The 17,168-nt window shown below is 39.3% G+C and overlaps 1 protein-coding gene across 1 annotated transcript in view; it reads right to left on the bottom strand.

Moving 5' to 3' along the window:
* Nucleotides 1–1,137: 1,137 nt before the first annotated feature.
* SPO11 (SPO11 initiator of meiotic double strand breaks) overlaps nt 1,138–17,168 on the bottom strand; it is a 59,765-nt gene continuing 43,734 nt past the window's right edge. Inside the window, exons 3-12 of the mRNA XM_075072246.1 lie at nt 14,581–14,647; nt 14,227–14,335; nt 13,538–13,624; nt 11,046–11,082; nt 10,701–10,810; nt 10,296–10,395; nt 4,146–4,183; nt 2,617–2,693; nt 2,263–2,374; nt 1,138–1,257 (exon numbers count right to left, since the gene is read on the bottom strand). Coding sequence (XP_074928347.1) covers nt 1,138–1,257; nt 2,263–2,374; nt 2,617–2,693; nt 4,146–4,183; nt 10,296–10,395; nt 10,701–10,810; nt 11,046–11,082; nt 13,538–13,624; nt 14,227–14,335; nt 14,581–14,647 — 857 coding nt within the window. The remainder of the gene's footprint in view (nt 1,258–2,262; nt 2,375–2,616; nt 2,694–4,145; nt 4,184–10,295; nt 10,396–10,700; nt 10,811–11,045; nt 11,083–13,537; nt 13,625–14,226; nt 14,336–14,580; nt 14,648–17,168) is intronic.

Here is a 17,168-nt window from a genome sequence, read left to right on the forward strand (position 1 = left end):
ATGTTCCAGTGGACTGGGTGGCGCGGCCACAGCGTGCTCTGGGGAACGGGGCCAAGCAGCATGGCTGCAGCCTGTGAGCCCTGGGACTGCAGCTGCTTCGGAGGCTGCGGGGAGAGCAGCGTGGCCAGAAGTGGAGAGACTCTGGCCTCACCTCTTCTCTTCTGGCTCTGCTATCTCTCCTTGCTCCCTCTGTTGGGAGGAGGGACTGTGTCCCCCCTCTCCCTCTCTATACCCGTTCATAAGCCGACCTCCTGGTGCTTCCCTTTTTTACTAAAAAAATTTGGCTTATGAACGAGTATATACGGTAAGTGGTCTATGGATTCTATTGTCCTATACATCATAAACAGAATTGTTTACTAAATTCTAATCAGTAAAAAAAAAAAATGCTTGCTCACTTGTGGATTGCAGTGGGAGTGTAGTAACTGAGGGCATAATTTGGCTTGCAGAACCTTATTACTGTTGCAAATGTGCAAGAATGAAAGAACCCGTCTTGACATCCTGATCTCATCTTGGGTTTATGGAGTTAGCTGATAGAAAATTCATCTCTTTTATCTGCAAGCTAAGCACATTTGTTATGGATTCATTTATGAAGAACGTGAAATGCCATGTTTACAGTAACTTTTCAGAGGATTGTACATTAAAAATATTACAGTAATTTAAATTACTTCCCTGCCATCAAAAGTAAAACATATCAGAAGACACAGACTTAGCTTGATTGTGCTTTATTAAAGCAAACTGTGACTTAACTGACACAAATTTAAACAAATATAACTTTTTAATTTCTCCCCTCAAAATAAATTTCAATATCTTTTTAAGGAGAATTCTTTTACAGTTGGAATTATTGCTACAGTTATATACAGTAGCCACAAAATGGAAAGAAAAAATTGTATTTAAAATATGTTCATGTCTGTAAGTTACACTAGGGAAAAACAATCAAAATTGTAAAGAAATTAAACTATTGACATAATTAAAAAAAAATTGAATGAGCTGAAGCAAACCTCTACATTTCTTCACTGAATATGTATAACAATTGCCAGAAATAATGCAATGTTATGCAATTTTTGTAAATAGTGGCTTATATTATAATAGCTCCAAAATAAATCCACATCAGGAAACAGTTGATCTACAAACAAATATTCAGATCCAGCCACCAAATTGCAATTTGCTTGGTAGATACACCCTGGAAAGGTAATCTGATGAAAGAGAAGTCAAAGCTTGAATTTCAGCCTTCATTTTAGATGCTGCCATAATTTCCATCTGAAAAAGAAAAAAATGCAAATTAATGTACTGTTGAGAAAGGCCTGCCCCATAGAGTGATGTAATTAAATGTTTAAATTACATTAGAGTTGATTAATATTTATCATAAGGAGATGTGCTCTCTCTTGTGCAGCACATAGCAAAATCATAGCAATTCATACACCACGGCAGTGTAAACAGATGGGGAAAGCACACAATATGTTTTCCCACTATGTAGTCACTATATATCTGCTTTGTGTTCTGAATGATACAGACCAAGCTGGAGGTGGAGGTTAAGTAATTGTTCCACATGGCATGTTCCCTCTCTTCAAGAGATGTAATTTATTCTGTGATATTTAGAACTGTAGTAAACTCCCTCTAAAACATATGATCATCAGATGGCCAATGGCAGCAAAGCTATCATGCTGCTGGTTCTTTGCTGGGGATGGCCTGGTCTACACTACGCTGTTAAACCGATTTTAACAGCGTTAAATCGATTTAACGCTGCACCCGTCCACACTACACTGCTCTTTATATCGATTTAAAGGGCTCTTTAAATCGATTTCTGTACTCCTACAAAACGAGAGGAGTAATGCTAAAATCGATATTACTATATCGGAATAGTGTTAATGTGGACAGAAATCGACATTATTGGCCTCATTATTTTACAGTAGCTACCCACAGTGCACTGCTGCAGAAATCAATGCTAGCCTCGGACCATGGACACACACCACCGAATTAATGTGCCTAGTGTGGACGTGCACAATCGACTTTATAATATCTGTTTTATAAGATCGGTTTAAGCTAATTCGAATTTATCCTGTAGTATAGACATAGCCTATGAGGCACATTGGTACAAGACAGCCTGCATGGCTCTCAATCCTCACCACTCCATGTAGAGTGCAGCAAAACCTTATTGGTTCTGCTGTGTTCAGAGCTCACAATAGCCAGGAGGGATGGCATTGGGGTAGATAGGATTTGTTCTTTAAGGATTAAGAAACAGAAAACAATATAATTTATTCATACTTCTTTTTTCAACATTGGTTGGCAAGCCATATAAGGTCTCTTCTGCATACTGGCGAGTTTATTTCGATCTTGTTTAGTAAGTGGAATGAGCGCATCTTTGCGTATATTTAATCTGAAAATGCGGACAAAAGTTTTAGCCTAATTAATATTTTTTTTAAAACTACATATCGTTTCCAACTTAAATTCCTATTTCCAACCATCAAAATGCTCTATAAAAAAACCAATAAGTTTATTGAGAACAGAATCAACAGTTAATTGTCTTTTCTTATGTGGATTTAAATCAGACTTAATGTTACATATACTTTTTGTGATAGAATAGAGGGATAATTATATTTCTTCTAAAACATAACTAACCTTTCAATATCAGATGGAAGGAGGCCAAGCCATCTTATAGCTGGAACTGTGAGATGATGGGCTTCAAAAGACATTGACTACAATATGAAATGTCATATATTATGTTCAGTGTCCCTTTAATTTGAATTATTTATGTTTGTCTTTGAGGAAACATTTATGTTTTTTTTAGGATGGGGTCAAGTTTTGTAAAAATGAAGCTAACTCTGTTCACAAGCAGAACTCCCTATGAAACTCAGGCTTGTAGAAATTGGGACAAGTGGCTGCAGTAGGTAAACCACATTACAGGGAAGGAAAGGGGAAAAATTAAAATCCAGCTGAGACCCTGGGGGTACCACTTCCTGCTCCCTCTCCCAGAGAACTGTGCAGAGGACAGTCTGCCCCCCTTAGCCATGAGAGCTTGAGTAGAGCCAGTCAGAAACTCAAGTCAGCTGGAGCAGAGACAAGCAACTATAGCATATATTTGGACGCAGCCAGCGCTTCCATTTAGGCGACCTCCATTAGGATTTGGGGGGGTGGCATTTTGCCACCCTCGGCGGCAATTCGGCGGCGGGGGTCCTTCCACGCTCCGGGTCTTCGGCAGCAATTCTGTGGTGGGTCCTTCACTCGCTCCGGGACCCGCTGCCAAAGTGCCCTGAAGACCGAGAGCCGTGGAAAGAACCTCCCCCCCCCCGCCGCAGAATTGCCACCAACGACTGGGGGCGCAGAAGGACCCCCGCCTAGGGCGTCAAAAACCCTGGCACCGCTCCTGTTTGGACACAGATGATCTGATAGTTTTTACTGTGGACATTCTCTCCCCTCTGCTGATTTTCTGTCTAACCCACTTCCCCCTCCCACCTCAGCGTGTCTTTGCCTAATTCCACTTGCCCTCAGTACTTTTCCTCTCTCTCTTCTCTCTCTTTCCTTCTTACCCCAACTCCTTGAAGTATAATGTGTCCTCTCCTTTCTTTTCTCTCTCTGTTAGGTAACCCCTTCCCAACAAAACCTCCCAAAATTAATAAACAATAGTAAATAGTAATAATAATAAACATTCAGTCAAAAATCTGGGAACATAACATGCTGTTTGCAAACTATCACATTGTTCACTCTGCTTACATGTTCTATCTCCTCCCTTCATTCTATATCAGTCTTGTCTATATAGACTGTAAGCTCTCTTTAGGGCAAGGACTGTGACTTACTATATGGACTACATTGTCTAGAACAGTGCAGCACAGATCTCACTTGGGGCCCCCTGAGCATTACTGTACCACAAATAGTACATAATAATAATATGGACAATTTTGTATAGTAGGCAAAACTTCATAAATCTGCCATTTTCACACAATTTCTTTTTGGTATGGCAAAATCCAACTTTTTGCAATTAAAAAAAAACTTGTTTAAAAAAATAAAGCACTCTCAGCCCAAAAGTTGTTTCTAAGTATTAAAACAAAAGAAAACACCCATCCAAACTACACTTTAACAGTTTTCACATGCCAGCACCAAGGCTGGATGATAAAATAATTAGACCTGAAGTGGAAAACAACTATACTCACCACAGATCCATACTTGTAGATGCACATTATTTCTATACCTAATTTACAGAATACCAAATGTCACATATCTATTTGTCTACACTGGGCATGATTCACCATTGTGTTAGTTTCATGCTTACGTAAGCCCATTTGAGTTACATTAGTGTAAAACTGGACTGATGAATCAGGCCCTTTATGTTTTACAATTAGCTTTACAGCATATTGTCATATATAATCAACATTTTTACTAATATGACACTTACCTCAATATATTTAAAATTTCATACCTGTTATGCATAGGCATCATACAAAAGTAAAGGACATCTGAATCTTGTTTTTTTACATATTGTACCATGTCTGTCACATAAAACCAGCATCTCTTACTTTGTCCTGTGGCAACTTAATAGAATTCCACATTGATGGTTTAATCAATTATTCTAAATTTTCATTCTTTTCATTTGACAGTCTTAATATTTTAATTATTTTATGTGCTAATTGTTCAGATAATTTATTAGCATTTTTCCTTTCACGGTATGATAAAAGGAACATTACCAGTGGTTTCAGGTCTACAGTTTTACCTCCTAGGTCTGATCTATGCTATAGGCCTCTATCGGTATAACTGTGTCACTCAGGAGTGTGAAAAATCCACAACCTTGAACGACACAGTTGTCTTGACCTAACCCTGGTGTAGACAGTGCTATGCCGGCAGGAGAGCTTCTCCCATATACATAGCTACTGCGTCAGTGTAGAGCATCTTCATTAAAGCACAGCTATGGCACAGCGGTGCAGCTGTGCTGATGCAGCATTTTAAGAGTAGACCTGCCCTTACTGTCCCCTTAAGAAACAACATTTTGATAACTGCCTCTCAGATAATATATTGCATTGTTGTTTGCAATGTTGTATCCATATTGGACCCAGATACTGAGAAAGACAAGGTGGGTGAAGTAATATCTTTTATTGGATCAATTTCTATTGGTGGAAGGGACAAGCTTTTAAGCTTCACAGAACTCTTCTTTAGGTCTATATTTTTCACGGAATGCATCCGATGAAGTGGGCTATAGCCCACGAAAGCTTATGCTCAAATAAATTTGTTAGTCTCTAAGGTGCCACAAGTACTCCTTTTCTTTAGGTCTGGAATACATAACCAGAGTCTCATAGCTCAATACAGGTGGGACAGGTTGTTAACCATCAGGTGTTAACACATGTTGCAAGAAGCCACTTAGAGTGAAGTGGGAAATTAACACCTCTACAATCATAGGACAAAAGAGGGTTCTTAGGTTACAGGGATCATCACACTGACCACCACAGATTCAATACTATCCCAAACACATCAAGAAATCTGTTATCTACAGCCAGGCACTCACATACTCACAGAATATGCTCTGGGAAGAACGTCTGGGATATACACGTTAACACACTTAAGACCACCTTCACCAAACAAGGACACTCCATCAGAGAAGTAGATCACATCATTGAATGGGCTACCCAAATACCCTGAGAGAACCTGCTTCAATATGGGAAAAGAACCTGCACCAACCACATACCCCTTGCTGTCACCTTCCACCCCACACTGGAACCCGTACAGGGTATCATGAAACAATTACAACCCATACTTAATGGGGACCCCATCCTGAAAGAAATCTTTCCTGGACCCCATCTTCTATCCTTCAAACAACCCCCCAGCCTTGCCAAGCTCATCATCAGAAGTAAACTCCCCATTAGGGGTTTGCAGAGGGTCCCATATGAGGAAAGATTAAAGAGGCTAGGCCTCTTCAGATTGGAAAAAAGGAGACTAAGGGGGGATATGATAGAGGTATATAAAATCATGAGTGATGTTGAAAAAGTGGATAAGGAAAAGTTATTTACTTATTCCCATAATACAAGAACTAGGGGTCACCAAATGAAATTAATAGGTAGCAGGTTTAAAACAAATAAAAGGAAGTTCTTCTTCACACAGCGCACAGTCAACTTGTGGAACTCCTTACCTGAGGAGGTTGTGAAGGCTGGGACTATAACAATGTTTAAAAGGGAACTGGATAAATTCATGGTGGCTAAGTCCATAAATGGCTATTAGCCAGGAAGGGTAAAGAATGGTGTCCCTAGCCTCTGTTCATCAGAGGATGGAGATGGATTGCAGGAGAGAGATCATTTGATCATTGCCTGTTAGCTTCACTCCCTCTGGGGCACCTGGCATTGGCCACTGTTGGTAGACAGATACTGGCTAGATGGACCTTTGGTCTGACCCGGTACGGCCGTTCTTATGTTCTTATGTACAGACCAGGCGATAACAACTCAAATTGGCACCACACCCGTCAGAACAACAGATGCAAAACCTGCAGACATATCTCCACCATCACAATGATCAGTACTTGCCACAACACATCTTTCAAGATCTATGGGTTTTACACATGCCTATCACAACTTGTGGTGTACCCAACTTGTGGTGTATCCAGTGCATCAAATGCTCAGAAAACCACGATATGGGTGAAACCAGACAATCACTATGCTCTTGAATGAAAAATGATAAAAGACCAAAAAAAAAAACCAAATGAACAAACAAACAAAAAACGCCATCACCCATGGGCGAATACTTTTCACAAAGCAATCACTCCATAGCTTACCTATCAGTCCTCATCCTCAAAGGCAACCTGCACAACACCTTCCAAACTTAAATTTGTAACTCTGCTAGACACTAAAAATCATAGTCTCAACAGAGAATGGTTTTCTGGCTCATTACAACTGTTTGTAACTACTAATCCACCTTTGTCCTATAACTGTAGAGGTGTTAACAGATTTCTTGCAATGTGTGTTAACTCTTAGGATATGTCTACACTGGAAACTTCAAAGCACTGTCGTGGGAATGCTCCTGTGGCAGCGCTTTGAAGTGCGAGTGTGGTCTCTCCCAGCGCTCCTGGTAATCCACCTGCATGAGGGGTTTAGCTCCAAGGGGTTTAGCGTGGCTCCCAGCGCTTGGAGCCTGTCTACACTAGTGCTTTAAAGTGCTCAGACTTACTGCGCTCAGGAGGGTGATTTTTCACACCCCTGTGCCAGCAAGTTAGAGCACTATAAAATGTAAGTGTAGACAAGCCCTTCGGCTTGACAATCTGTTCCACCTTATATTTATTTGTGAGACTCTGGTTATGATTTCCAGACTTCAGGAAGAGTTCTGGGACGCTCACAAGCTTATCTTTTCTACCAATAGAAAAGTACCAATAGTACCGTATCCAATAAAAGATACGGTACTACTTCACCCACCTTGTCTTCCTCAGACAATAGTAAGAACCAACCAGCTCTCAAAAAGAAAGATATAACAGTTCAAATGAGCATCTCCTATTTTACAGTCAGTGTATGAAATCCTGGTGCCATTAAAGCCAATTGCAAATATGCCACTGAGTTCAGCAGGGCAAAGATTTCACCCATTGTCTGTGGGAATACACAAAAACTGTTCTATGTTCTTCCAAAACAGAACTATACAGCTATGCAGTCAGGCTATGTTAAAATAGGATAAATAGGTGGCTAAGAAAAACTTTTTCTTAGTAAATCATATTTTAAATTTAGATCATTCTCTAAACAGTCAACTGGCAGTCTCAAGCATGCTTAATATGTTTGGTTCTTTATTGTCCTAAGGAATATTTACTGAATTTCCTTCTCTACAGAATAAAACACTACTGTTCTAGTGTTTATTTTCTGTTATTTAACTAGTGGCAGTCCGAACATTTTTAGTGAAATGAAATTCTGCCCATCTGATTTCCTTTCTGATTCAGTAAATCAGGTTTGAAGCTAAACTGGGCTGTTTAGAGTTCAGCACTTTTTGTTTTTCATCATAAACTGAGTTGCTCTGCTAATCATAACATTAATATATGACATTAAACACTGGCACAATATTATTTAAATTATTCAGTGTTACTAAACATTTTAATGTCATGTTTTAATCAAAGGTCTTTTTCACCTAGAGCACCGCTGAGAGAAAATTGACCTTAATTTAGATTCCATCTTGTTTTTGGTTCAAATTCCAGTTAATTATATTGTATTATTAATTGGTAATGGAGACTACTACTTATTAAAATGAATATTAACAGCTACTAATTTATAGATTTTTAAAAATGAGATTCCATGACCACACCTAGTTCTGAGCAAAAGCCCAGTCAACATGGAGGCTGTCAAGCTCTTCTTCAGTGTCTCAGTTTTTACTGTTTTTCCATTGTACCTCATTTTAAGTTTTAATGATCAGTATTCTAACTATCCTTAGTCATAAATTCATTAAACAAAGCTATACATTCATTTAGAAAAAGTCACATTTCAAAGAGTAATTACAAAACTACACATCAAGAAGCAGGTTCTGTAGTTGAATCATCAGCTTCTTAAAGCTTGCTTCCCACTCCAGCAAGGAGTTACCTTCCACCAGCTCTCAGCTTCATTGCTTTCCCCCACATCATTGTCACAGAAATATGGAGACAGCAAAGATTCTGTCATCCATTAGGTCTGATCCTGCTGCCTCCCACATAATGGTGGGAGAAAGACTGCCTTGCCTATGATGGCAACTGGAATATTTCCTCATGCTGCATCCCCAATATTCTTTGCAAAACTGAAAAGGCAAAATGTCATTGTCCATGATATCTCTATCAAAGTATAGTTAAAATTTAAAGAGAAACAACAAAAACCATTCATCTTTCACCAGGAAAAAGTTATAAACTTGTGAACAAATCTATATTCAGGAATCAAATTTTAGCTGTAGAACACAGTAAGATGCATTTTTATTTTACTTAAAACACATCATACTGCTTTCTTAGGGCTAAATCTAATAGGCCTTAATTTGACAAAACTCCCATTATTGTCAATGGGAATTTTGCATGAGTTGCGACTGAAGAATTGGACCTGCAGTACATAACTCTTTGTCTAGTAGAAGAAAACAAAACTATGACATTTTAAAATATTTCCCGTTTTTGCTTTTTCCAATGGAACAATATCCAAAGCACCATTCTGAGATGAGTCATCATACTGGTAGCTCTAAGTGATCCTGCATTAAAAGGCACGCCCCTCATTTTAGACTAAAATTGGCTCTAACCAACGTCAAGTTTGTAGTATTTAGCTTTCAGAATGGTAATTTACTGACATTACAAGTATTGGATTATGAGGTGGAACTATAAAGAATGTTGGTTACCCTAAATCAAATTTAAAATAAAATCATGTTGAAATCATCTTGTACTATATTTTTCCTGTCTATTATTTTGCATTTGCCTCACATTTGGGCCTTGTCTGAGAAATATATGCATCACAGTATATATAAAGTTCTGCTGAGAGTGTGTGGCTAGCTTTCCTCTAGTACCAAATTGGGAAAAGGATGCAAAAAGCCCTATTCCATCCTCCCATACACCTGCCAAGGGGCAGCTTAGTCTAAGGGTGGACTATTCAAAAATGCCAAAGGGATAGATTTTCAAAGGTACTTAGGTGCCTAAAGACGCAGATAGGCACCTAATGGGCTTTTCAAAAGCCCCAAGGCGCTTAAGTTCCTTTGATATAAATGAGTTAGGCGCCTACAGGGGCGGCTCCAGGCCCCAGCACACCAAGCGCGTGCTTGGGGTGGCATGCCGCAGGGGGTGCTGTGCCGGTCTCCGGGAGGGCGGCAGGCAGGGCTCCGGTGGACCTCCTGCAGACATGACTGTGGAGGGTCCGCTGGTCCCGCGGCTTTGGTGGAGCCGCGGGACCAGCAGACCGTCCGCAGGCACACCTGCGGGAGGTCCACCGGAGCCGAGGGACTGGTGACAGGCAGAGCGCCCCCCACGGCATGCCTAGGCACTCTTGAAAATCCCACAAGGTGCCTATTTGGGTCTTTAAGTGCACAAGTACCTTTAAAAATCTGATCCTAAGTGACTTTGACTCGCAAGTTCTATGGAAAGTCCTTTCACTCCTTAGGCACAAGATCCAGGATGGCCTAGAGCCTACAGCTGTGTTAGTCACCCCAGAGCGTGAGGAGTGCCCCACTTCTGCATTAAACAGTGGAGGAAGGCCAGCATAGATGTCACAGTACTCCTCAGTATTCCTGCAGGCATTCTGGTTGAGTTTAGAATTTTCTGCTTTGATGGGGAACCTCCATTCAGATACCCATACCATGAGCTCTGGTCTTAAAAGTCAAATAAATAAAGTTCTGTTCTGCTGTTAGCATGCAATTACCATGTGGATCTGCATCCATGAGGGTGAAAATAGGAATATGACATGTATCCCACAATTTTCTGACTAGAAGTCTTGTGTTCAGATCTGGTACTCCTTTTCCCTAAGGGAAAATAAAATAAAATCATAAGTTTTGGAATTAACTAAAACAAAGTCTGACTAGACACGTGCTTAGGTATGTCATGTAAATATGTATAAGAACAGAAAATGCATTTCTGTCTTAAATATAATTCTGTTTTTCTCCATTTTTATGGTATTATTTTAATAAAGATGGAGAAAATGTTGGCGTTAAACATGTCTTATTTTAATTTTAATATATTTGAAGCTATTTTTGGAAAGCACCACACTGTTACTATATTATTAAAACTCTTAGTTCTAAAGGTGGAATGTGAAATGTCAGATGCATACCGTAATCATTATGCATGGAGACAATTTATTGCAGAAGTCATCATCCAGGAGCCTTTGAAAAGTTGCATCTTTTTCTACAATTAGTATAAATTTTGCATCTGTGATCACATCTTTGATATTAAGACTAAGTACATATTAAAAGAAATCTGTGGCGTATTATATTAATCAACTACAAAATGAATGCTCTAATATACTTGTTTTCAAGCCAAAGGCAGTGCTCATAACTCAGTTTCAGAGCCAAGAAGTTAAGAAAAAAATCATAAAAACTTTGTTTAACTTGGAATATTCTTTGTTTATACTTTATTTTTTTTTAGTCTACAACTAGACTTCTTGCTTAAAGGATACTTCTAATTCCTTGAACGTTAGATGGCACAACGACTGCCTAAAACAACAAAAATGAAATTAATAATTTTAAATAGAGAAAATGATGTATTTTAAAACAATGACATTAGGTAATGAAGGTCAAAATTACATCCTGAAGTGACCATTCATCTTTTTATATACCCCATTGCTCTTGACATCGTCACTGCTTTATAGGCATATTCTATCCTATATAGCCTTCTGTGAAGTAAGGATGTATAGGGATCCTACTACTACCATGAGGCATCTTTCAAAAATATCTGATGCTACTTGCACGCAGGATCACCCATCACATGATCACTGCACAGTGATGCAGCTCTACATTTTCCTTTGTGTTTTAGCCAGGAAAAAAACCACTGGGTGTGAGACTGCAAGTTTAAAGCAGGATTAAAAATGTAATGGATGCTTGTTAAAGATCTTTACAAAAGACCTTTAAACTCCTGGTTTTGATAATCTCTGTTTGGAGTTTTTTTTATATTTATAACTGTTTTGTTACAGATAATTTGAGATATGGTAATGCTTACTTCACATCTCAGATTAGGATTTGGCTCAGTCTGGTAAACATATGGATGAGATAGCAGGAAATGGAAGAAGATCTTGGCAAAATAGTCTGTATATATTGACATGTGTGGTCTGTTTTAATTTTTCACGGCTGTATCATCTCAGGTGCCAATGTGGACCAGCTCCATAAATAGAAATGTGAGGCCCTGTAGAGGAGCATGGATAATGGAGATCTTTACAGTTGTGATTTAGATGAAAAACAAAGTAAATATAGATAAGGTTTTCTTTCCATTTTTAAATCATTCACGTGTGCTAACAGTAGAAACATTGACCAGGGAGTGATAGCGGAAGTCAGAAAATCAGTTTTATTTCCTGCTTTCTACTCACTAGCAGCATGACGTTGGGCAAATCTGTTAGGCTTAGACTTTCAAAAGAACTCAGCTCCCATTTAAGGTAGTGCACGGTTTTTCAAATTCTCAAATCAACTATTGGTGTTGAGCATTTGAAAATCTGGCTCTTAACTTCTCTTTACCTCAGTTTTTTCATCTGTAAAATGAGGTTGATGACAGAACTCTTTCTGATGTATGTAAGTGGTATGATTATAAATAACTCTTTCTAATATCTGAGACCCTATTGTTATAAGCCATAATGTGGCACTATACTTGGATACGAATGAGTTGAAGACTTTTACTTACACTGATGGAAGTCACGAGTGCCTCCACTGAACTCAGTGGGTTATTATTGGTGTAAAACTTGTGTAAGTGAGGAGAGAATCAGGTCCATAAATAAATTCGTGTCTCTGAATATATGGCTTTATTCACTGTATGTACTTTTACTAACAGCAGCAAAGAATCCTGTAGCACCTTATAGACTAACAGGCATTTTGGAGCATGAGCTTTCGTGGGTGAATACCCACTTCGTCGGATGCATCTGACGAAGTGGGTATTCACCCACGAAAGCTCATGCTCCAAAATGTCTGTTAGTCTATAAGGTGCCACAGGATTCTTTGCTCTTTTTACAGATCCAAACTAACACAGCTACCCCTCTGATACCTTTTACTAACACAGATCCTAGTGGCATGCCCATTGCAGTGAAAGGTATACCCAGAGGACAGGGTCAGAGTTCTGCAAAGGGATTATTCTCCAACTCTGCCAGAAAAGCACATGGCCAGAAATTGTGTGTGTTCATGTGCCCAGGACACTCAAATTCAGAGCACAACATAGACAGAGTAATGTCACAGACAGCCTCAACCACAAATTAAATGTCTTCCTCTGCAGAACTTCCAATATGGAAGGTAATCAGGATGGAATCTAGGCACCAGCAAAGCAAGCACAGCACAGTTCCAGGGGTGGCATTCTGGCCATTCTTTTTTTTTTCCTGGGCAGTTGTGCTCTCGGAACTTGGGGGGGCAAATTTTTTGCTTGAGGCAACAAAAAACCTAGAGCCTGCCCTGAAGGTAATGTAAGCATAGTTTACTCTTCCCGAGAGGTGAGTGCTTCTGTTGATTCTATAGCTGACCCCCAAATTTACAATATTTAAAGCACACAGAGATTACATTCAAAAATATATGGAGGCTCAGATCTTACAGTCCTTTCTCATGCAAAACTTTTTCTGCATTCCTTAAGAATTTTGAATGTATAACACACGGCCACCCAGAGGATTCAGGGTCCTGGGGCAAAGCAATTTCGGGGGCCCCTTCCATAAAAAAAAAGTTGCAATACTATATTCTCGTGGGGGCCCCTGCAGGGCCTGGGACCTGGGGCAAATTGCCCCACTTGCCCCCACCTCTGGGTGGCCCTGGTATAACATTTGTAGGAAGTGGGCATTAGTAGTGAGAGCTTAAGTGATGTCTAAGTTTGCCACAAGCACAGATGTACATACATTAATAAATTAGGTCACAATAAATATTGGAACTCACACAATATAGGAAATCACAAAAATTTGGACATAAAAATGTTAATATTAGTAATACATACTGTTGCACTGCATGTACAATTCACTTTCATACCATCTTCCTCAGTATAACTCAAGTTACCAGCAATGCAACCTTTAGTTGTAGAAAGCTGGGGGGAAAAATAGCAGTAACTCAAGTTTTGTATAGTAAATTTTGTATATTGGATAGGAAAAGTTGGAGTCAGCTAAAAAAGACTTCTGACCAGAAATAAGCTGTTACTGACCATTATTATCATCATGAAATACAGATTTTTTTAGTTCATTCATCCTACATAACTTAACATATGCTATTAATTGTGTTTACAGAGAAAAAAATGTTACAATGTCAAAGCATGAAACAAATATAAAATCTGAAAGGATGCCATGTTCCTATTAGATATGTTAAATCCTCATTTAGACCCCAAATCAGCAAACCACTCAGCATACATTACTAAATCAAGGCCTTAGATTCTAAGGCTGAAATCCTAGTTTAATTGAAGCCAATGGCAGAACTCCCATCAACTTCAAAGGAGCCAGCATTTTACCTCAAGCTCTAGTACATCTGTGAGCATTATAAAAATAATAAAGAGTGTATTTTATTTAACAAAATTACAATTTTTAATTTTTGCTACATACATACTTCCAATCATTTTCTTACTTTTTCAGTTGTTTATATAATGCAATATATATGATTTAATAATAATAATCATAATAATCATAAGCAACTACTTACTATATGTAGACTTCTCCTAGGTATCTTAAGCATGCAGGAAATGTCGTTGACTATGTTGTCCACAACACTCTGGCTACCAAATAGTAGTGTATCACTGTAATATATATCTCTATCAAGATAAAACATTGTATTTGTAAAAATAAACTAATTTTAATACAATACTGAATGACTCGTAGGAGTCTGAGATTGTAAAAGAACATTTTAATGAGAGCATGAATAATTAAATCAGTTTGAAACATTTTATGTACAAAAATCTGTTATGATATTTGACAAGCTTAATAGCTAGGTTCTTTCTTTATATAAAATTCTTAAAATATATTTTTGATTTGCAGTTAGAGAAATGCAGTCTATTACCTTTTGGTTGCATACGTATTGTTTTGCACCATCTTGTAGATCACAGATAATATTTTAAGCATTAGAGCTGGAAAATAAAATAATATTTTAAACTTAGCCAGTATAAAGCTATAGAATAAATAAACTGAATTATATTATACATGAAAAAAATGGCATAGGAGCTTAGGTATTTTTTGGAAAGTAACCCATTTATTTTTAACATTTTAACAGTTGTATTCCACATTTTCAAAACTGTGTTTGCAAAAACAGGGATTTGCCTGCACTCTCCTCTTCCCTCCCCCACACCGCTGTGTGTGTGTGTACATCCTTCCTGGATTTCCCCAACACACAATCCCCCAGTGGTCAACTAGTTAACATGCAGTTGAGAATTTAGTCATTGGTTGGAAATCTGAATGGAAATTGAAACAATAATGCACGCTTTAAAAGCATATACAATATACGACAAAATACTTGTACCTGAAAAAGCATAATAGGTTTGAAAAGTGTGAACAAAGACTAGCGTCCCACATGGCTTTTTTTTGTTTTTTTCATTTTGGTGATGTTGGCCAACCTTATAATTTCAAATTATGATTTGTAAGCAAGGTCTGAATGAGCTCTTCCTTTCCATCTAGTGATGAGCCGGGGAAGGAATACTTCAGAGTCAGACCACATCTGTCTGCATAAACACACATACTCTGCCTAGATTTTCAGCACAGTTGCATTGCCAAAGTGATTAATTTTGTCTGGTGTTGAGATACCAATCACTTTTGTATTGAATGCAAGGGTAATGAAATGTTATCATCCTTACGGTGTGAGTAAAGGGCAACAGAACTGGGCTTAGCACACCCTGATTGAGGAAGTCACCCTCAACCACAGCGCACTTGCGAAGCAGGGATGCCAATGCCCAGTGAAAAGGGAGAGAAGGTGTGGACAAGTATGGGCTCTACCTAAGAGTCCTAGATACAATTTGACCCTCCCCATCTCCACTGTTTAATGACAGAAGTGATTAGACTCAACTGAAAGTCTGAGTTTTGTTAAGTGATTGTTAGAACTGAAATCAGTGAGAACCAGGTCAAGCTGCTGAGCCTTAGCACAGCTGTGGGACAATGTTGCAGTGACAGAGGCTGCCCAGCCTGCACTAAACAGTGAGTTTCCCCATTACCCACTGAAATCAGAGAGCTGGGTTAAGTGGTGGAACCTCGGAAAGTGGCACTGCAGAGAGTGGCAGCAACAGCCCCAGAGTGAAGGACGATGGTGGAGTGAATGGCAGTAGCAGCACCCAATGGTGTCAGAATGAATGGTGGCCACATTAGGCAGTAAGAGCGACGGCCACAGTGGATGGTGATGGCAGAGTGAATGGCAGCAACTGTGAGTAAGCTGCAGAGGAAGCAACAGAGGCATTGCTCAATGTTCCTCCGCCTCCCCCACAGAGGTGGGAGGTGAACCTACAGAAATGCATCTGTGAACTCAGGGTCTTTGCTGACCAAGGACATCCAACTGTGAGTGGGGTGCAGTGGAGGGAGAGGAGACTGATGTGCTAAAGGGGCAGTGGTTTGTCAGACTTTCACTTGCAAGGTGGGAAACTGAAGCAAAGGACATACTGTGGGGGCAGGTTGGCTTACGGTTGCATGTTTTTGAATATGGTTAGGGTGCTTTCCCAAACTAATGCTTCGTTCCCTTTCCCTTTTATTTAAAGTTCTTGTTCTTTATACACAGACTCAGGGCTTGTGAGTAGGAAGTATTACCTCCTAGAGGCACCCGGGCTGGTGGTAAATGTTCCCAGATTGCTGGGTGGGAGCTCACACCAGTACTGTTTTGTAGTATTAAGAGGGACCCCTAGCTATAGAACCCAGCCCTTGTTGCTGCCAGTTGCACCTGTTAGAACGGTATTATATTCATACATGTTCAAAACTAAAGGCTTTGATTAAGAAGTTTTGTTACCATCACTGCATCACATCATAATGTATATTTCAAATAGTAAAGATAAACAGAAGAGACAACACGGACTGTTTCTCAATACATTTATCTACATCAAGCCTGTAAATCTACTGTTCTTTCCCGACACACTCAATCCATTGCATAAGGAGTCATGTCAGTCACAAGTAAAGTCCCCCTGCATTGTAATCTGCCAAACACACATACAACCACCATTCTACATCTGCCGAGTATAATTAAACCTTATTTTACCAAACCCTTTAAGATCTGCCTACTGTTTCCTAAACCAAGGCAAAAGGGCGTAAGTGCATTCCCCCAGAACAAGAGTAGAGGCAGTAACTCCATTTATGACAGTATCATTTAGTGGGAATAGTGTCCCAGCCTCTCCATGGACTCCCAGTCAGCAGAAAATCCTAATATCATGAATTTTTCCAGTGCAGCCTACGTTGGCATAAATCAGCCTCTGTGGTCCACAAGAGCTTACATAACAATGGAATCATAGAATAGAATCATAGAAGATTAGGGTTGGAAGAGACCTCAGGAGGTCATCTAGCCCAACCCCCTGCTCAAAGCAGGACCAACGCCAACTAAATCATCCCAGCCAGGGCTTTGTCAAACCTGACCTTAAGAACCTCTAAGGAAGGAGATTCCACCACCTCTGTAGGTAACCCATT

Source organism: Chelonoidis abingdonii, chromosome 14 (genome assembly GCF_003597395.2).
Source record: "Chelonoidis abingdonii isolate Lonesome George chromosome 14, CheloAbing_2.0, whole genome shotgun sequence".
NCBI classification, from domain to species: Eukaryota; Metazoa; Chordata; order Testudines; family Testudinidae; genus Chelonoidis; species Chelonoidis abingdonii.